Below are 21831 nucleotides of genomic sequence, written 5' to 3'. Positions count from 1 at the left end.
GGAAGGAGAGAACTGGGCAGGACAAAGTTGAAGAGGAACTCACCTGAAGTACAATTGCTTGGTGGGGTGGTATGTGGTGGTGGAAAGCATGTCATCTGTTAACTTGCTAATTATTCTTACTACGTGCTAAACTCAGTTGTTTTTATACTCCTAGAGTATTAGTATTGTCAATACCCTCTAAATTTGGGTACCATTGGGCAAAGCTCTCATTGTCTCACCTCAGTTATGCCAGTCACCTAGTAGGAGAGATAAGTGTATATAGCAATGGTTTGTAGGGGTAAGTTAAGAATTGCTGTCAAAGAGTACAAAAAAGCCTTTACTTGGCATATCCCTAAGTGAGATGGATGGAATTAAAAAGAAGTCTTCATATCATTCTTCATAGATCTTTTCTATCTACCTACCTACCTACCTACCTACTGATCTATCTGATGTCTTCCCCATTGGAATATAAATCCTTGAGGAAAAGTACTATATTTTTCTTCTTTGTATCCCAGGTACTTATCACAGTACCTGGCACATAGTAAACACTTAATAAATACTTCTTCCCCTACCTCTTTCTTTCTTTTTTTTTTAGCATTTGTTTCTTAAAATTTTGAGTTCCTAATTCTCTTTCTCCCTCCCAACATTCTGCTACCTGTTGAGAAGACAAGCAATACAATGTCAGTTATATACGTGAAGTCATCCAAACATATTTCCATATTAGCCATGCCGCCAAAAACAAACAAATAAATAAGTAGACAGACAAATCAATCAATCAATCAATCAATCAATAAATAAACGAATAGCAAAAAACATAAAGAAAGCGAAAAAAATTATACTTCATTCTGCATTCAGTTCACCTCTGTCTGGAGGTGTATAGCATTTTTCTTTCGGGGTCCTTTAACATTGTCTTGGATAGTCATCGTATTGATCAGAGTAGCTAGGTCTTGCACAGTCGATCATTATAATATTGCTGTTACTGTGTACAGTGTTCTCTTGGTTCTGCTCACTTCACTTTGTGTGAGTTCATATAAGTCTTCCCAGGTTTTTCTGAAACCATACCCCTCATCATTTCCTTTAGCACAGTAGTATTCTATCATAATCATATACTACAATTCCCAATTAATAGACATCTCCACAATTTCCAATTCTTTGCCACCACAAAAAGCGCTGTTATAAATATTTTTGTACATATAGATGGTTTTCCCTTTTCTTTGACCTCTTTGACATACAGATCTAGTAGTAGTATTGCTAGGTCTAAAATTGTACACATTTTTCTAGCCCTTTGGGCATAGTTCTAAATTGTGGGATGGCTTAGACCGGTTCACAACTCCACCAACAGGGCATTAGTGTCCTAGCATTTGTCATTTTCCTTTTCTGTCATGTTAGCCAATCTGATGGATAAGAGGTGGTATCTCAGAGTTGTTTTACTTTACATTTTTTGATCAATATTGATTTAGAACATTTTTCATGTAAATATTGATAGCTTTGATTTCTTCTCCTGAAAACTGCCTGTTTATATCTTTTTGACCATTCGTCAGTTGTGGAATAGCTCTTAATTTTATAAATTTGGCTCAGTCTCTTATATATTTGAGAAATGAGGCTTTTATCAGAGAAACTTGCTGTAAAATTCCCCCCCCACACCCCCAGTTTCCTGTTTTCCTTCTCTAGGGATGATGATTCTCTAGGGTTCTCTAAGTATACCTTCATATCATCTGCAAAGGATAGTTTTGTTTCCTCATTGCCTATTTTTATTCCTTTAATTTATTTTTCTTATCTTATTGGTATAGCTAGCATTTCTACTGCAATATTGAATAATAGTGGTGATAATGGACATCTTTGATTTACCTCTGATTTTATTTGGAAGACTTCAAGTTTATCCCCATTACAGATGATACGTACTCTTGGTTTTAGATAGATAACTACTTATTTTAAGAAAAGCTCCACTTGTTCCTATACTTTCTAGTGTTTTTGGTAGGAATGGGTGTTATATTTTGACAATATCCTTTTTCTGTCTCTATTAATATAATCATATGATATTTGCTGTTTTTCTTATTGACATGGTCAATTATGCTTATAGTTTTCCTAATATTGATTGAGCCCTGCATTCCTTGTATAAATCCCACCTGGTCAGAGTGTGTGATTTTTGTGACATATTGCTACAATCTCTTAGGTAGTATTTTATTTAAAAATTTTGTATCAATATTTGTTAGGGAAATTGGCATGTTCAATTATTTTTCCAAGATAGGGTTATTTAAACATTATACTTCCTCTAATATGGGCAATTTATATTTTTGTAAATATTCATCCATTTCACTTAGATTGTCAGTTTTACTGGCATCTGTAATTGGGCAAAATATCTCCTAATAATTGCTTTAATTTCATTTTCATTGGTGGTGCAATCACCCTTTTCATTTTTGATATTAGTAATTTGGTTTTCTTCTTTCTTTTTAAAAAATCTAATTAACTAGGGGCAGCTAGCTGGTGCAGTGGATAGAGCACCGGCCCTGGATTCAGGAGGACCTGAGTTCAAATTTGGCTTCAGACATATAACACTTACTAGCTGTGTGACCTTGGGCAAGTCTCTTAACCCCATTGCCTAGCCCCCCACCAAATCTAATTAACAAATAGTTTATCTATTTTATTTTTCCCCATAAAACCAGGGCCTAGTTTTATTTATTACTTCATTTTTTTTTAACTTTCAGTTTTATTAATATCTCCTTTGATTTTCAAGATTTCTATTTTGGTGTTTAAGTGGGGATTTTTAATTTGTTCATTTTCTAGTTTTTTAAACTGAATGCCCAATTTATTGATCTTCTCTTTCTCTATTGATGTAAGTAAGATATAAATTTCCCAAGTATGACTTTAGCTGCATCCCACAGATTTTAGTATGTTGTTTCATTGTTGTCATTATCTTTAATTAAATTATTTATTGTTTCTATGATTTGTTCTTCGAACCCCTCATTCTTTAGGATTAGATAATTTAATTTCCAATTAAATTTTTAGTCTATGTTTAGACAATCCTTTGTTGAACATGATACATTATGTTTGGAAAATGGCACATTTAATATTTCTGCTTTTATGCATTTGTTTGTGAAATTTTTATGCCCTAATACATGGTCAATTTTTGTGAAGGTACCATGTACTGCTGAGAAAATGGTATAGATTTTTATATCCCCACTCAATTTTTCTCCAGAGGTCTGACATATTTATCTTTTCTAAAATTCTATTCACTGCCTTAACTTCTTTTTTATTTACTTCATGTTTAGATTTATCTAGCTCTGAGAGGGAAAGTTGAGGCCCCCACTAGTATAGTTTTTGCATCTATTTCCTCCTTTAACTCATTTAACTTTTCCTTTAAAGATTTGGATGCTATAGCATTTGGTACATACATGCTTAGTATTTATATTATTTCATTGTAGATGATACATTTTAGCAAGATGTAGTTTCCCTGTTTATCTCTTTTAATTAGTTCTATTTTTGCTTTTGTTTTATCTGAGATAATTATTGCTACCTCTGCCTTTTTTACTTCAGCTGAAGTGTAGTAGATCCTGCTCCAGCCCCCTGTTTTAACCCTATGTGTCTTTCTGTTCCAAGTGTGTTTCTTTTAAACAACATGCTGTTGTATCTTGGTTTCTAATCCATTCTGTTATCTGCTTCTGTTTTATAGGTAAGTTCATACCATTCATAGTTATGATTACTAACTCTGCATTTCCCTTCATTCTGTTTTCTTCTCTCTCTCTCTCTCTCTCTCTCTCTCTCTCTCTCTCTCTCTCTCTCTCTCTCTCTCTCTCTCTCTCTCTCTCTCTTTCTCTCTCTTGTTATCCTGTCCCTCCTCAAAATTCTGCTTTGCTTCTGATCACTGCCTCTCCTAATTCACTTTCCTTTTTATCACCTCCTTCCACCCAACTTTCTCTTAAGCCCATGAGAGTGAGGTTCAAGCATTACCCCCACCACCATTTCCCCCTCCGTTGTAAACGTTCTTCTTTGCATGCCTCTTATAAGTGAGTTCATTTCTCCCCTTCTTCCTCTCTGTTCTCCTTTCTCCCAGTGCATTCTTTTTTCTTTCCCCTCCCTTTTTTGAGATCATTCCAACATAATTGACTCACTCTTCTGCCCTCTGAATGTATAGAGTCCTTCTAACTGCCCTAATAATTATAAAGTTCTTAGGAGCTACATGTGTCATCTCCACATGTAGGAATGGGAACAGTTCAACCTTATTAAGTCCCTTATATTTTCTCTTTAAGGTTTACCTTTTTATTCTTCTCTCAAGTCTTGTTATTTGAAAGTCAAATTTTCCATTCATCTCTAGTTTTTTCATTAAGAATGCTTGAAAGTCTTCTATTTCATTAAATTTCCTTTTCCCCCCTGAAGGATTATAGTCAGTTTTACTGGGTAGTTTTTCTTGGTTATAATCCTAGCTCCTTTACTGTCTGGAATATCGTATTCCAAGCCCTCTGCTCCTTTAACATGGGAGCTGCTAAATTTTGTGTGATCCTGATTGGTTCATGGTATTTGGATGGTTTCTTTCTAGCTGCTTAAAGTATTTTCTCCTTGACCTGGGACCTCTGGAATTTGAGTATAATGTTCCTGGGAGTTTTCAGTTTGGGATCTCTTTCAGGAGGTGATCAGTGGATTCTTTCCATTTCTATTTTACCCTCTGGCTCTAGGATATTGGGGTAGTTTTCCTTAATAATTTCTTGAAATATGATGTCTAGGCTTTTTCCTTAATCATGGCTGTCAGGTAATCCAATAATTCTTAAATTTCCTCAATCTATTTTCCAGGTCAGTTGTCTTTCCAATGAGAAATTTCACCTTTACTTCTATTTTTTCATTGTTTTGACTTTGTTTTATTGTTTCTTGATGTCTCCTGCAGTCATTAGCTTCTACTTGCTCAATTCTAATTTTTAAGGAATGATATTTTTCATGGAGCTTTTGTACCTCTTTTTCCATTTGACCAATTCTACTCTTTAAGAAGTTATTTTCTTTAGCATTTTTTGTGCTTCTTTTACCAAGTTGTTAATTGTCACTTCATAATTTCCTTGTATCACTCTTGTTTATATTCACAATTTTTCCTGTATCACTCTTATTTGATTTTTAAAATAATTTTAGCTCTTCCAAGAATTCTTATTGAGTTTGTGTCCAATGCACTTTTTTTCCCTTCAAAGCTTTGATTGTAGCTGTTTTGACATCGTCTTCTTTTGAGTTTCTCTTGATCTTCCTTGTCACCATAGTAGCTTTTTATAATCAGATTCTTTTTTTGTTGTTGTTGTTCATTTTTCCAGTCTATTTCTTGACTTTGAACTTTATGTTAAAGTTGGGCTGTGTTCCCAGGGTGGCAGGGGAGGGGGAGAAAGGAACGTTGTCCCAAGATTCAGAGCTCTCTTGAACCAAAAGCAGTACTGCTCCTCAGGGTCCCTGCTCCCTTGCAACAGCAAGAGCTATTGCTCCTCAGGGCCCCTGGTCTTTTGGGACCAAAAGAAATAGTTTCTCATGACCCCTTGCAGCCAAAAGCACTCCTCTCTGCCCTGGAACTGTAACCAGTAAGTTGGTACGAACAATGGAATTGCCAAACAGTGCCTGATTCTGTACTCAGTGCTAGCACAGGAGTCTCCTGTAATCTCTTTCTGACAAGTTACCCTTTCCCCTTAATTGTCTTTGGCTTGAGAGCTCCCAAAGGTGCTGCTCCTGCTGTCACCACCACCAAGTCCTATAGTTGGTGTGGCCACTACATGACTCCATACCAGCTGTCCCCCTTCCTCCCCCCCAGCCCTGTGTCACAGACTTCTCCTTCTGACCTCCTATGTTATCTTGGCCTGGGAAAATGTCTCACCTCTACCTTTTATTGTCTCTGCCACTCCAGAATTTGATTTGAGAGATTATTTTAAAATTGTTTGGAGGAGGATGTTGTGAGAACTTGGAGGCAGTACTTCATTTACTCTGTCATCTTGGCTCTCATAAATACTTCTTGATTAGTTAAATCAGAAGTTTCATAATCATGGGGTGCTAATTGTTACTTCTGAAATTTTGGCCAGCTAGAATATATCTGAAGTACCCCGCATTCCTTGAAATGATACTGGAAAGAATGGTACATGATAGGATTTCCCTCCCCTTTATTAATGAACTCTGAGTAATTGGGTACATCTTCAAGGGACTTTACAAGCCATCTAGTCCTAGCCCCTATTTGTAGATGTTATGGGGGACTGGCCAGTCAGCTCAGTCCTTATGAGCGTGTGCAGTGTGCTCTGCTGACACAATCACCATGTAGAGTCCAGAGCACACTCAGGTATTGTTTCTAGTCCACTTACTACCCGAAGAAGACCCTTTTGATTGGATATTTAACCAGAACTGAGAATGTTTACAATAGGAACTAAGGACCAAGGCATTTTTCTTTTTTCCTGTGTGGCTGCATTCAAGGGAGGAAGTAAGAACTGCTGTTAAGCCCCTGATAGGAACAGAAGCCTTGGGTTTTTTATTTCCCCCCTGCACCTCCTCCATATGGCCCATGAGCACATGGTTCTGATGTTGCTTTTATTTCTCTTTTGTTTATTCTTTCCCACTTTAGGTGAAGGAGCATTTAAGATAGAATTCACCAGGTTGCAATCTTGTAGCTTTCAAAAAGACAGGAGAGTGAGCTGCCAAATCTCCAAGCACTAGAATCGAGATCAGAATTTGGGATCCATCAGTACTGTCAAATTTAACTCCACTCTCTTTTAGAAATACCCCTTGGATTAGGAGTTGTTTTCTCTAATGCTTTTGGTTTGACCCTCATTCTAGCATGTCTTCCAATATAAATCACCAGTGATTAGCACCCCAGGATCATTAAACTTTTGCACAAGGATAACAATCTCCCTTACACTTCTTTGGTTCCTGGGGAGAGTGGATACATGGATATGATAGTTTCTACAAAATATTTTCCCCACCAAGTTAACTTCTGAATCTGACATAGCCAATGGACAAGACCATCTCTGTTGTAAGATCCAGCATCTTGGCTATGGGGTCAATGCTGCTGATCTGAGGATAGCTGAAGGACTGTAGATTCTGGTTCCCAGGACTCTGGAAGCTTAAGCTGACATTTTGAAGTTCATAAGGTCATAGCTGAGTATAGCCCATTTCCAATACTTCTTCATCTAAAGCAAGAGAGAATAAACTTTCTTTAAAGTGACTTATCCGAGGCCAAACAAATTAAGAGAATGGTAGGGCTGGGTTTTGAACCAGGAGACTCTGGCTCCAAATCCATTATTTTCACTATACCACATTTTATACCTATACCACTATACCATTCACTATACCACCCCTTTGCCTCCTATTTCTTCACTTGTCTAATAAATGAATGAATGGGTGAACTCCAAAAGGATTTTAATTTAGTGAAGTACTTGTAAGTAGTAACTGGACCAAGGCTTTGTAGCTTTTCCCTGAATACAGAACTACTTTTGAATTCTCTGAGGTCTTTTGATCAGTGGCAAGGAATGAATGGAATCTTTAAATACCAAAGGCTGGTGGAAAGGGGACTGATAGTTGTGCTTCTTACCCCACAGAGAATTCTGGAGAGAGACAATAGTTGAAGAGAGACGGGTTGTAGAGATAATAGTCTGGAAATTGACTTGGTAAGGTTTTAAGATCATAATCTATCTGCCAGAAGTCAAGATTTAAGAAAAGTTTATAGTACTAGAAAATGAGAGTAAGAGAGTCTGATCAAAACAAATGAAAGATACAAAGGCAGGGGTGATCTATCACCTAAAAATGGTCTGAAATCAAAAAAAGGCCCTCTGGATTTTAGGGCTGCCTTTCAGGGAGTTTTGATCAAGTTATGGAATAATCTCTATAAGAAAGGGGCAGCCATCTTTCCTTTAAATCAGATTGAACAAACCTGTGTATTTACAAAACATAGAATAATACTGACCCCCTTGGGGCGAATCAGATGACCTACTCTTATGGCACCTTGCTTCTTCTTTAAAAGGCAAAGAATCTTACTAGCTATGTGACTCTGGGCAAGTCACTTAACCCCAATTGCCTAAAAAATAAATAAGCAAACAAATAAATAAATAAAAGGGAAAAAATCCAGTGGGTTATCTTGAAGGGTAGAGTCAAAGGAGAGGCATGGAATTGAACAAGAGGAAATCGAGTTGGGGCTCTAGTTGTACAGAGAACATTCTTATTTGTGTTCTAAAAAAGCCAGGGAGCTGAGGATGTGTGAAGTAACCTTTTCCAATTTGATTAGTGCTCAGTGGAATGGCTGTGGTCATTGTAGTTCCAGATGGAAAATGAGCCTCAAAAATAAACAAACAAACAAATAAATAAATGAATTAACTTTTTAAAAAAAGAAAAAAATCCTCACAACCAATCTCCATGCCTGAGTTTCACTGAAGACTGGATCCAAAGAACTCTGTGATCACTTCCATCATCTTAAAATGTCCTGCAGAAGTCCTCCAAACACTGAACCCTGTGCAAGGGGAATGTGAGCAACTGAGTCTGAACAGGTCATTTAAATAGAAACAGCCCGATATTTCAGCAATGGGGACTCAGCGTAACTTGCTAGATTGCATTACTTTTTTTTTTTCACCTGCCCAGGAAAAACACAAAGAAACCAGAAAACTTTGAACCTGATTTCAGAAATTCAAGGCAGCAAATGTGTATTAAGCCCTTGCAGAGAACTATTGAGGCCTAGTGGATGGAGCGGCAATCCCAAAGTCACAAGGACCTGGGTTCAAATTCTAAATCTAACATACACTGGCTGTGTGATCCTGGGAAAGTAACTTAACTTTTCAGTGCTCTAAGATTATAAAATGCCACTGTATCAGTAGAGTTTTCTCAACCAGAAGTTATAGAAAAGGTAAATTCCATATGGAGAGCTCCTTCACCTATGAAATCACAATTCCAGTACTATCCCATCCCTTATGCAGAGCACTGTGAATAGTGGTGGGGAAAATAAGAGGATTAAGTCAATCAATCAGTTACAAAATGGCCAGTTGTTCTGTGAGATCTCCACCTGCTTCTGCAGTGATGATAGCAGATGGTGGCAAAAAGGGGGCTAAGACTCTCACACAATTTTTAGAGCACCTGTAGATATTAACTTACCTTTTGGAAACCTAAGTGGCTGCAAGAAGACGTTAGTGGCCCGCCAGCATCTAAAGCACGGCTGTCTCTCACATATGGTATTCAGCCACACGTGTTCTCTTTGTGTTTGCTTCTCCATGCATATCTGCAAGGTATGTCCGCAGTTCCCATCTATGGATGGTATAAGTATATGTGTGCACGTGTGCCCCCAGCTCATGGGGGCAACATCCCAGCAATATTTTTCTTACTGTGTTTTTATTTTTTTAATGACCTTGCTTTGGCTTTGAAGTAATTGTGCCCTCTGGCTGAGTAAAAATAAATACCTCTTTAGATAGGGAGATCTTGAGTGGCTAGGGACCCACAGAGGACTTTGAACTTTTTTGCTATAGCTTCTCTGAGGGCCATCTATGCAAGAGAAGGGTGTCCAAGGTTGCAGCATAGTATATACCATCTCCAATGCTCCTTCACCTAACGTGGTAATAAATATAATACAAAAAATGCCAGATAAGTATATAAGATAGAACTATTTCTACACTCTTGGCTGCAGTTTCCCCAAGCCACCTGTTAAATTGAACCTTGCATGTAACACATCCACAGACAGGGATGGTGGGAGTAGCCCATAGGGCAGCGTCCTGGTAATCATTCTTCAGTCCAGCATACTTCCTATTAGAGTATAACAAGAGCTAATGAGTTAGCATTTGTAAATTGGGATCCTTTCTCTATGGACTCAGCCTATGATGAAAGAGAAGGTATATCAATTTGCAAATTATTACATACATACAGAAGGGTCATTCTTAAGGTGGCTTTGGAATATGGCTTTTATAGTGTTCAGTAATTTTTTTAAAAAGTGGTAAATACTAAGAGTTTAAAACTCTCTAGCTTCATGGGCAAATTTTATGTGAAATGATGTAATTTGAGTTCTTTGAGCTAAGGCTTCTGACATCACTGCAATAGGGATCCCAGGAAAGGGAGAAAAAAAAATATTTAATTTGTCTTCCATATCAAAATAAAATAGAATTTTAAATCCTAGGATAAAAAAACTCCTTTACCTTTGTTTACCTGTATATTTACTAGAGTACTTCATTAGGATGAAAATTAGTTCTAGGTAGTCCTTGTCTGAGACTCAGAGGTCAATGAATGCTTGATAATTTTGACTACAGGAGGCAGCAGAGTTTTCCTCGCCGAGCTTTCAGTGACTGAATTTGTCTGCAGACTTTAGTGTTGGGTGTACAAAAATAATTATAATCCATGAATCAGCACACACTTCCAAAAGTTGTAACTAAGCATGAATACCTAACTCCATACAAGGCTGAATTATAGTAGATGTGGACCATCAAGGTATTATCATGATCAGGGTTCTAATTAGTTTAGTGATTCCTCCTGTAAGGAATGTGTTTTGTAAACCTTAATGTACTGTAGAAACATGTACTATGATTATGTTTTCATTATTATTCCTCTAATCCATCACAGAGAAAACCAAGATGGTTTCATTGCTGATCTTCCCTGGGATTTGAATTTCAGAGGCACTGTAGATTTTACCTGGGATTTGATTCCTGTGGATTTCTCCCTCTGTTCTTGACCTGGGCAGACATGGAACCTGCTGACCCTTAGAGCCTGTACCAGGACTATCTACTTAATCAGGTTTCTGATCTGATGCATGATCCTGCGTCCATCACACTGGAATGGTTAATTATAGATTTCTGTTTTTATAATTATAATCCTATGTGCAATTCAGTGCCCAGAGACATGGGGAAACAAAATGAAATAAAAGAATAAAGCTTCTGAACACCTTCCTTCATCTCATTAACAGGGTAGGTAAGGATTTGGTTGGAGATCGAAGAGGAGAAAGGGATGAGGGACAATTTTCTCACTTGCATATTAACTAATCCCAGGAAAGTTCAACTTGAAACACACACACTTTTAAATCTTGCCTCCTCTTGCCTTTTAGGCTTATTGATTTTTTTTTCCTTTTGCTAAGGAATGTTTCTTTTGGAAGGCTGGGCTCTAGAGAATCTTCATTTTTCTCTCTTACTTTTCCAGGTTGGGCAAGATTCCAGGAGCTGAAGACCTGGCCTCTCAAATGCTCAGAGGCTTCCCACGAGATCGGGTCTCCGCCCAAGAAGCTCTTGCCCATGATTATTTCAGTACCCTACCAGCTGAACTGCGCCAGCTTCCAGATGGTATGTGTGTGTGTGTGTGTGTGTGTGTGTGTGTGTGTGTGTGTGTACACCTACTCACAAGCTATTTTTGGATGCCAAAGAATCACAGAATTTGCAGGAAAGAGACCTTCTAGATCGACCTTCTTGGGAGAGCCAAGATAAGATCCACGGCTTGTTGGATTTCCTTATGAGATCCCATCAGATTTGAAAGTAGTGATGCAGTTGGGCTAACAAGGTCCTCCTGAGCTATAATATTCAACATGCTTTCAATTACAGCGTGAACATTTCATACATACATTTATATGCAAGAGGTGGAAGCTGCCTGAAAATTGCTTTCCTGAGGATATCGGTTAAATCAAAACCAAGTTTTCAAACTCTGACCCCCTTTTTGTGTGTTTACATATCTACACATGTATGTATATTTACACATTGTGTGTTTTATACATATGCTATCATATGTAAACATTGAACATATCACATTCTATATAGCTACATATAATCATATTAGAAATAATAGTAATATGTTTTTTTATGGTCCTTCAAAGCTGATAAAGTGTTTTATATACATTATCTCATCTATCCCTCGTAACAACCTTTGTGGCAATCCAGGTACATTACTGTCTCCATTTTAAAGATGAAGAAAGAAAGTCCAAGAGAAGTTAAATTACTTGCCCAAGGTCACATAGCTAAAAGATGTTTTTTTTTGTTTTATTTTTGATTTTGTTTTTGGCAAGGCAATTGGGTCCAGGGTCACACAGCTAGTAAAGGTCAAGTGTCTGGTCTGAGACTGGATTTAAACTTAGGTCCTCCTGACTTCAAGGCCAGGGCTCTATCCACTGCACCACCTACCTGCCCCTAAAAGGTGTTTGAAGAGGGCTTTGCCAGATCTTTATCTCCCCATCGATTAACCACCTGCTGTCCACACTGACTGGTTGGTAGGGGATCCATGATTTCCTCAGTGCAAGTACCTCCTTCCCTGGTGCACCTTGACCTCTTTGTGCCTTACAAGACAATCTTCACTAGCTTCTGCAGTGAAAAGCATTTGTCCCCTGGGGGCCAGTCTTTGGGTGATGAATTTCCCCATGGCAGACAGAAAAGGCCATCACTTGGCTCTTACTAAAAGTCTGTGTTAGTGGATATATGGTCAAATAAATATAATAAAGCCTGGATCTGTGATTTCACTAGCATAGGTAACTCCCTCTACCAAAGCAGATCAGCACCTTTTCCACAATCTGGAGTCTCAGAAAATTGCCTTGGATGCCAAGAGATTAAATATTTTTCCCAGGGTCCAACAGCCAGCATGCATCAGAGGCTGGACTTGAGTTAATTCAGGTCTTCCTGGTTCCAAGGCCTGCCCTCCAGCCACCGTGCCACCATTGCCTCAATTTGTTTTTATTGTTCAGTCATTTAGTCATGTCTGACTCTTTGTGACCCCATTGGGGGTTTTCTTGGCAAAGATACTGGAGTGTTTTGTCATTTCCTTCTCCAGCTCATTTTACAGATGAGGAAACGGAGGCAAACAGGGTAAAATGACTTGCCCAGGGTCACACAGCTAGTAATTGTGTGAGGCTGGGTTTGAACTCAGGTCTTCCTGACTCCAGGCCCAGCACTCTATCCACTGAGCCATCTAGCTGCCCTAATTACCTCTGTGTTGTATTGTAACAACAATAATAGGCATAATATCATTTACCTGAATACTCCATGTATTATAGTACTACTGTATATCTATGTACATATTTATTACATCGGTGAGAGATAGGATGAACAAATAAATGCAAGCTATTTATATGGTAATATGATGCTATTAAATTTCCATAGCTAAGACATTGGTGGGGATGGAGGAGGTGGCAAAAGAGGAAGAATCCCTTTTGGAAGGTGAACCTGAAGTACTTTGAAAGAATTTTGTTCTCTTCTCTGTTGGAGTCACCCTCCTTGCCCAAAAGTCATAATCTATAACTCTGGTATATACATTGAATCCTGTGGTTTAAATTCTTGTCATTTACTCTGAATGACTTTCTGTTTCTCATAATATCATCTTTCATTTTTATCATCCTACTCCAGGGCTTGGAAATATTTAAGCTGGCATTGGGAATGAGGGTCTAGATCAGGGGTGGGGAACCTGCAGCCTTGAGGCCACATTTGCTCTGTAAAATTTGTGTTCAGTCAAAAGGCCTCACTTCAGGTGAGGCTGCATGTGATTCCCGCCCCTGGTCTAGATCCTGGAGGGGTGGGAGGCGGTGGGAAGGGGGCTAATGGTCCTCAGGAATGCGGTTTTAGAAGAAACTTACATATGTATGGTAACAAGTGATCTTGGACACTAGCTTACCATTCTTGAAAGAGAAAGTCTTGGATTTCTCAGGAATGGACTTAGTGTTAGAATACTCAGGTAGGAATCTTGGCACTTCTAGTTAACTAACCATGTCACCTTGGGTAAGTCCCTTTGATTGGCTTAACCTCCATTTAAATTTAAACCTCCATGTTAAAAAGTGATATTACTTGCATTATGTTCTCATAAATAAATTTGCAAATTGTAAATTGTAAATATAAATATAAATATGAGATATCCTTATCAAGGGGAAGCTGGGTGGTCTGCAGGGGAGAGAGTGCTGGGCCTGGAGTCAGAAAACTCATCTTCCTGAGTTCAAATCCAGTCTCAGACACTTACTAGCTGTGTGACCCTGGGCAAGTCACTTAACCCTGTTTGCCTTAGTTTCTTCAGTAAAATGAGCTGGAGAAGGAAATGACAAACTGCTCTAGCATCTTTGCTAAGAAAATCCCAAATGGAGTCACAAAGAGTTGGACGCAACTGAACAACATCATTATTGAACATAAAGACAGAAATAAGAGAGACATTTAAAATGCTTACATGAACAACCACAAAAGGCCAGGACATAAACATTGAACTTTTCAGAACCTTGGATTCCTTATCTGTAAAATGGGAAAATTATTCTTGTAATTCCTACCTTATCGAGCTGTTGTGAGGAAGGTGCCTTGCAAGTCTGAAAGTTTAGTATTAAATTGAGTTGTCACGGTTATTACACAAGTACTCAGGGAAATTAGTGGTGGGATTGGAGAAAGTGTTGAAGGAGGGGATTGTCTGTATGGAGGGAGGTGAGTCTGAGCAGTCTGGAAGAGCAAATGGTCATGATTTGGTAGAAGGAGTTTTTAAAGTTTTTCCTTTCATTCTTGTTCTTATGTACAAATGGTGTGCCCTTTCCCATGTTCGTGCATCCTCATATGCTAGTGTACTGTTTTCACTGTTTAGAGAAACAAGGTCTACTGTCCATACTGACAGTTCTCCCCTATAGCCCCACCTCTGGTACCCATTAGTCTAATATGCTGAGCCCTTCCAGGGCTCTTCAAAGAGGGCTTTCTGGGCACCAGCCCTTTGCCTAGAGGAGGGTAATTAAGAGGAGACTGTCACCGTCCAACCTGACACATTGTTTGAAACTTTGGTTTTTTGATTTTCCTGACAGATCCCAAGCTTGGCAGTTTCTACGTCTTCCAAATTGCTACCCTCACAGAGGGGCTGTGTGCATGTGAGCTCATGCCCACCTGTATGCAAGTGTGTGCATTTGTGCCCTGGTGTGTATGGGTATACGTTCATTCACCAGAGAGAGACAGAGGCAGAGAAAGAAGAGACAGACAAAGAGAAACAGACAGGTAGGCAGAGAGACAGACAGAGAGAGGGAAAGACAGAGACAGAGATAGAGTAAAAGGGGGAGAGACAGACATACAGACAGAGAGAAAGAGACAGAGACAGAAACGGAGACAGAGGGAGATAAAGAGAGGCAGACAGACAGAGACAGAAAGAAACAGATAGATAGTAACAGACAGAAACAGACTAAGGAAAAGGGGGAGAGACAGAGATAGAGAGAGACAGAGAAAGACAGAAACATAGACGGGGGAGAAAGCCAGAAAGACAGAGACAGAGAGAAAAATGGAGTAACAGACAGATGGAAAGGGGGGAGAGATAGACATGCAGAGAGAGACAGAGACAGAGACAGATGAAAGAAAAAGAGGAGAGACAGACGGAGGGGGAGAGAGAAAAAGACCCAGCGAGACAGAGATCAGACAGACATAGAGGAAATGGGGAAGAGACAGACATACAGACAGAGGTAGAGAAAGAAGCAGAGATAGAGAGAGATGAAAGAGAGGAGAGATAGAATGGGAGAGAGAGAAAAAGACCCAGAGAGAGAGAGAGAGAGATGAGAGAGAGAGAGAGAGAGAGAGAGAGAGAGAGAGAGAGAGAGAGAGAGAGAGGGAGAGAGAGATCTGCATTTCCCTTTCTGTTCACCCAGCCACAGAGCACAAATCTACTTTGACACTTTTAGAAAAATGAAAAGATGGAATCTCGAAGGAGCCTGCCTGTGCTGGGGGGGAGGAGAGGAGCACTCACAGCGGGAGGGAAGTTGACTTTTCTTTATACATATAGGGGTTTTTCCATGCAGAGTTTAAATTATGCCTGATAAAAGGAGTTTCGTGGATGTTTCAGTTCTTTCAAACCCTCCTGGCTTCCTCCCAATTAAATGAGGTTTGTCAAAGCCACGGGGCTCTGCTGCTGCCTGAGAGGCCGACAAGCACTTCCTGCAGTGACATCTCAAATCCCCAAGGGAGGAGATGAAAGGGCTAGTGCTGAGAGAGAGAGAGAGAGAGAGAGGAGAGAGAGAGAGAGAGAGAGAGAGAGAGAGAGAGAGAGAGAGAGAGGAGAAAGACAGACAGAGAGAGAAGGAAAAGACAGACAGAGAGAGAGGAAGGGACAGTGGAAGGAAGGGAGACAGGCAGGCTGGCAGACAGACAGATAAGACAGAGACAAACAATTGGAAAATATAGACACTGAGCCTGAGACAGCTAAGATGGTTAGTGAGGAAGTCCAAAAGAATTGAGACTGAAAAGAGAAGACCTAGGACAACACCTTGGCCCAGTGTGCCCATCTCCGGGACAGGATTTCCAACCAAGGACACATTTCCTGCCAAGGGATAAATTCCTTTTGCCTGGTGCCATCGTCCTGTTTTTTCTAATACCCATGATGTTTCACCTATATTAAGAGGCTTTTCTGTGGTCAGTGAATTCTAACATGTTCCATAGAAATTGACACACAGGAGAACAAAATCAAAACCTTTCTTGGTTTGATACTCAAGAGGCAAGTATAGGATGTCATAAGAATGGACCCTCACAAGCATGCACTGAATAAGTCAACTGTCAGGAAGGTCCAAAGACCGCAGAAGTATTCACGGGTAATTCTGAACTCTCTCCTCAGCCATAACTGTGCAAGGTAGTTGTCCTCTACTGGCATTTTGGGATTACATCACTGGGGGGCTTAATTGTATCATTTTATTATTCTGGTTGCTACGATGACACACTTGTCACTTTGAAATATATTCTGTCCCCACTTTGTTCTGGAGAATGCTGGCTAGTAGTTTCTGTCCTCTGAAGGAGAAAGTTAAAACATGAAGGCTGTGAATTGGAATGTATCAAAAGGAAAAAAAACTAGTCTAAATCCCAGTGAAAAGGTGGGTGGAGGGGACTCACCAAATTAAAGAATCGCTCTATTTTTCTATTTTCATTAAGCATCCATATTCCGAACTGCTCTCTTTTTGAAACTTGCTGCAGAAAGTTTCTATAGCCAGAGGACATTTTTTAGAGGTCACTTTCCATGAGAAAAAAAAAATCAGAAGAGCCCAGAATTCCCGGATCAGTTCCTTTATCAAGAATGCATTTACGAAGGTAAACATGAACAGGAGAATGGGCAAGCGGGGTTGTAACTTTTGGTTTGCTCCGACATTTTCCTCTACTGAACTCTAGAACACCTGGAGAAACATTTGTTGAAGGCGAAATTATCTGTAGTCTCTCCAAAAAAGCATACAAGTTAAGGCTCTCTAATTACTCTTCCAGATGGCCTGGGTGGACTTCTCTACCTACACAGACACCAGCTTATGGCCACACTCATAGTCTTTCAGGCTGAGGCAGAAGTTCAGGGTGGCAGCTGTTGTAGCAACGACCTAAAATTAGGTTCCCCACAACTCTCTAATCTTAGCTTCAGGTTCAGCCTCTTCATTTAATTCCCTTTGCCCTCAGCATGAACTTGTGCTTTGGGATAGAGACATTCTTTAACGATTTGGGGGAGAGGGGTTTTGTTGGGGGAGGGGGATAGAAGGGAAAGGGGAGAATAACTGAGCTGCTCCTTAAAGAAAGGGAATTGGCTCATTCTTGCAGGGAACATTTCAGATGTTACTGTTGGATCCATAAGACTAATTCTGAAACACAGCCACTTTGGACCACAGATCCTGGTTCACAGGAGCATTTGAAAAAAAAAATTGTGCAATAAATACTATTTGGTTTCTAGACCTGATTCTGAAACAGTGCTCCTTAGTCTTCCGAAAAGACATCAAAGGCCTCTTTTCATTTCTGTGTGGTCCTGTCCTGTTTCTCTAATCCTAGGCATGATTTTCATACCCTTCTCTCTAGAACCCTTTTCTCTTTGACCAAACCTACAGATCTTTCAGAGTGTCTTAAGAGAAAAATGCTCAAGAGTTTAGACTTGTTTGATGGGGTCTGGTGAGGAGGGACATTCCTGAGTAAGTGCTATATTGTTGCCAAATGGCTGGACGGATGGGTCCTCCACATGCCATGTAGTCCACCTACTATCAGGAGTATAAATTCTTCATTGTGCCAAACCGGGATTTCTCACGTGGGAAATTACACTCTATATAATTCAGCGTGTCCCAAAAGTCTGAGTGCAGTTTAAAATTCTAGTGGCTTAAAACTGCAGCAAGACTTTTAGAATATTTCGTATTTCCTCTTACTCCATCCTCAGGGAAGAAAAAAATCTAGTCTTTCCTTTCTTTAAATAGCTCTTTTAACCTGTGCCTAAAAGAATGACTTCCTAGTTCTTGCATGTCATATTCCTTTTAATATATTCTAACATCATTTTCCATTTTTTTGATAGCAGCAGTACATTGCTGATTCATGTGCCACCATAATCCTTCATATCCTCTCTGTGCCATACTTAAAGTATTTATTAAGCTATTGTTACATGCCAGGCACTTATGCCATGTTTAACATTGTTCACCTCGTGCTTAAAAACTTGCTTTATTTCTCCTTTTCTGTACTTTTGAACACATATGTCTCTTCAAGTTTATTGCTACCCATTCCTTGGTAAGGGTATTTTACATTCTAATTCTAACTTTACATTCTGCCAACATGGTGTCATCCCATGGTCAGGAGTCCCATAGAGATTGAGAACTCAATGACAGAGACGGGGGAAGGGAGAAAACTCACTAGGGGATGCTGAGGAAACATCCTTGAACGGAGCAATGGTTTCAAGGCATGGTATGTGCCAGTGAACAGAGCACTGAACTTGGAGTCAAATACTTGTTCAAATACTGCCTCAGCCACTTACTATCTGTATGACCTTGGACAAGTCTTCTAGCCCCTCTGAGCCTTAGACTCATCATGGGCAGTGGGGATAACAATAGTTTCTCACTCACAGAGTTATGGAGAGTATCAAAGGAAAGAGTGTATGTAAAGTGCTTTGCAAATCTTAAAATGCTATATGAGCTGTATTATTTCACATATAGATGCTACTGCCTTCTTCAGTGTCCCATATCAAAGTCTCTGAAATGAACTCTATCGTACTTTCCTCCTCTCAAAGAAGTGACTTTCCATTTAGAATGTTGGGGCAAAGAATAAGGAGAGGCAAGATTTGGTATTATATGTCTGTGTCCCCCACAAACATAATATGTGTGTTCTGTATTCCATCAAAGTCACTAATAAAAAACATTAACTAATACTAAATCCAAAACCGGGCCCTGTGAGACACCACTCTGCACTTGCATATATCAAAACAAATTTCAAAAGTGAAATCTTAAGTCAAACAACTATTTTTGACACAGCTAAGATGTCTGTATACTAGAATGCCATGCAAACTTTTAAGGGAAAGAGACATCCATTAAAAATTCCTTGGGAATAGCATTTTCTAAATTTCTACCTTAAAATCCTCCACAAGCTAGTCCTTATTTTTGTGGCTACTCTCCTGTGCTGGACTGATAGGGGGCTGCTAATAGACTGCACAGAAATAAGTAGGAACTATGCTCAGCCTTTGCTGAGGGGAGTGGGGATGAGAAATCCCTTTCCGCCTCCAAGTGCCCTACCTCAGTGAAAAATGTACCCTCTTTCCACATAGAAATTAAAATAATGCATGCACATTTATTTGTTCTTGTTTGATCTTAAGTAAGTAGTTCATTGAGTTTACATGCTCGGTCCTGAAACATGGCTGCCCCCTCCTCCAGACCCGCCCCCCCTCAATTTCCAGGGCTTGTTTCAGCTTCTAGAGGGCATGTTTCTTAGTCCTACATTATCCACAGTACAAAGCATGAAGCATCCATAAACAAAGCAGAGTATGGCTCCATCTTTGTGCTTTTATACATTAGAGAGCCTGATTTTCAGGCATCTTTAATTACTTGCCTCAAGAATTATACTTCACTGTTGCTGGGTTAAGGGAGACCCTCTCGGGCAGTATTATTTTCATCCCCTTGTTTTTCAGATCTGATACGATAGAAAGAACATTGCCTCTGCAATTGGAGGAACTGTGTTCAAATAATACTTTCTACCTATCTGACCTTGGGGAAGTCACAACTTCTCTGGGCCTCAGTTTCTTCATCTGTAAAATGAGGGGAGTTGGACTGATGGCCAAGATCCCTTCCAGCTCTGCAGCTGAACTCTCAAGATTTATGTCTTAAAATCTTTTGGCTTTATAGTTGGTTTCAGGGAAAGAAATGTCAGTCTGGGTCAGTCAGTAGCTAGCCTTGAAAGCTTATTGTATACATAAACACATGTGCATCTGTAATATACACTGTTACATAATAGATGATATAATATTTCCACTGTGGATATAGCTCACAAGTATCATATATATGAACACATATTATATGTGTATACACACATGTGCGTGCACACATACACACACACACACTCTCTGAAATATACTTGGAGGCAATGTGGTACAGTAAGAAGAATATATGTATATGTGTATACACACCTTTTGTTAAGTCATTTCAGTTGTGTCTTACTCTGTGACCCTGTTTGGAGCTTTCTTGGCAGAGATAGTGGAGTAGTTTGCCATTTCCTTCTCTAATTCACTGAATACGTGAAGAAACTGAGGCAAATGGGGTTAAGTGATTTGCTCAGGGTCACACAGCTTAGTAAGTATCTAAGGCTAGATTTGAATTCAGGAAGATGAATCTTCCTAACTCTAGGCCTGGCACTCTATGCACTGTGCCACCTAGCTGTCATATATGCACATATGCATAATATGTATACATATATATCACACACACACATGAACATATATGTGTATATATATACACATGCACAGAAACATACTTGGGGGCTATGTAGTCTAATGAAAAGAATACTGGCTCTGGATATGAATTCAAATCCTGTGTTTGACACGAGGTACTTTGGGCAAATCACTTAATTTCCCTAGACCTCTAAATGGCCTCTTCTAGCTGTAAATCTATGACCTGTGATGTATATATGTGTGTGTGTGTGTGTGTGTGTGCTTAGAACTCATATATGCCTTAAAAGGCTACAATCTATTCTTAATATACCTTCTTAACTTAATTTTCACTACTGTATTCCTTCCCTTTAACATGGAAAATGAATAACCAAGAATCTTCGGTTGCTCGGAATGGGCTGGGGATAACTTGCTGTGTATTATGCTGCCAGCACATACCTGGGTAGGTCATATCTCATGAGCACTACCAGGCCTGTGTATTGGGGAGGTTTTTACAGGGCTAAAAGGAAGCCCTAGAGGTCCTGGAGTTCATCTTTGGGCTCCTAGGCAGAACTGGATCTAAACTACCTAGAAAAGCGAATCATTGAGCCCTGTTTCTCTTGGTAACCTGATTCTGTAATATGGAGATAACCATGAAGCTATGAGAGGAAGAGCCTTAGAGTTGAGATATCACAGCCCACCTTACCACTGCCTCCTCTTAGGTCTCATTCATTCTTTTTCCACAAAGTCCAGAATCTTCTTTATGTTTTCTTCATGCTTAGGTGGTCATGGTTTTCCATTGACCACAAGTTCCTTTAATTGAGCACTGCTTCCTGTCTTCCCTCATCCTTCACATGCATCTGAGAGGAATTGTATGTACACACTTAATATGCACCAGGGGAATGTGGAGGAGGAAATAGCACACTAGGTGGTGAAGTAGATAAGAGTGTTGGACCTGGATTCAGGAAGACCTGAGTTCAAATCCAGCCTTAGACATTTCCCAGCTATGCAATGCCAGGTAAGTCATTTAACCTTTGTTTGCTTCAGTTTTCTCCTTTGTAAAATGGGAATAATAATAGCACCTCCCTCGAAGGGTGCTGTGAGGTTAAATTGAGGCAACATATGTAAAATGCTACCAGTGCATCCACAAATACATCTAAGTGTATCATCACCCACAGTTTGGGAAAATTCCACTGTGGTTCTGAGTACATACAAACATTTGCATGGGTAAAGCAGATAGCAGGGTATGCATGTACTACTGGGTTCATTATATAACAACATAAGATTTACTAGTAGAGATGTAAAAGTATTCTGAGCACATGCTTCTTTGAAACTTAAATTCTTACCTTTTGTATAAGA

The 21831-nt window shown here is 39.5% G+C and overlaps 1 protein-coding gene across 1 annotated transcript in view; it reads left to right on the top strand.

Annotated features, from left to right (window-relative positions):
* CDK15 (cyclin dependent kinase 15) overlaps nucleotides 1-21831 on the top strand; it is a 112752-nt gene that overhangs the window by 82017 nt on the left and 8904 nt on the right. Inside the window, exon 13 of the mRNA XM_020970624.2 lies at nucleotides 11077-11216. Coding sequence (XP_020826283.1) covers nucleotides 11077-11216 — 140 coding nt within the window. The remainder of the gene's footprint in view (nucleotides 1-11076; nucleotides 11217-21831) is intronic.

Source organism: Phascolarctos cinereus, unplaced genomic scaffold (assembly GCF_003287225.1).
Source record: "Phascolarctos cinereus isolate Bilbo 61053 unplaced genomic scaffold, phaCin_HiC Scaffold_7;HRSCAF=346, whole genome shotgun sequence".
Classification (NCBI taxonomy): Eukaryota; Metazoa; Chordata; class Mammalia; order Diprotodontia; family Phascolarctidae; genus Phascolarctos; species Phascolarctos cinereus.
The sequence above is the reverse complement of the archived record's forward strand: the minus strand, read 5'-3'. Positions and strand labels throughout refer to the sequence as shown.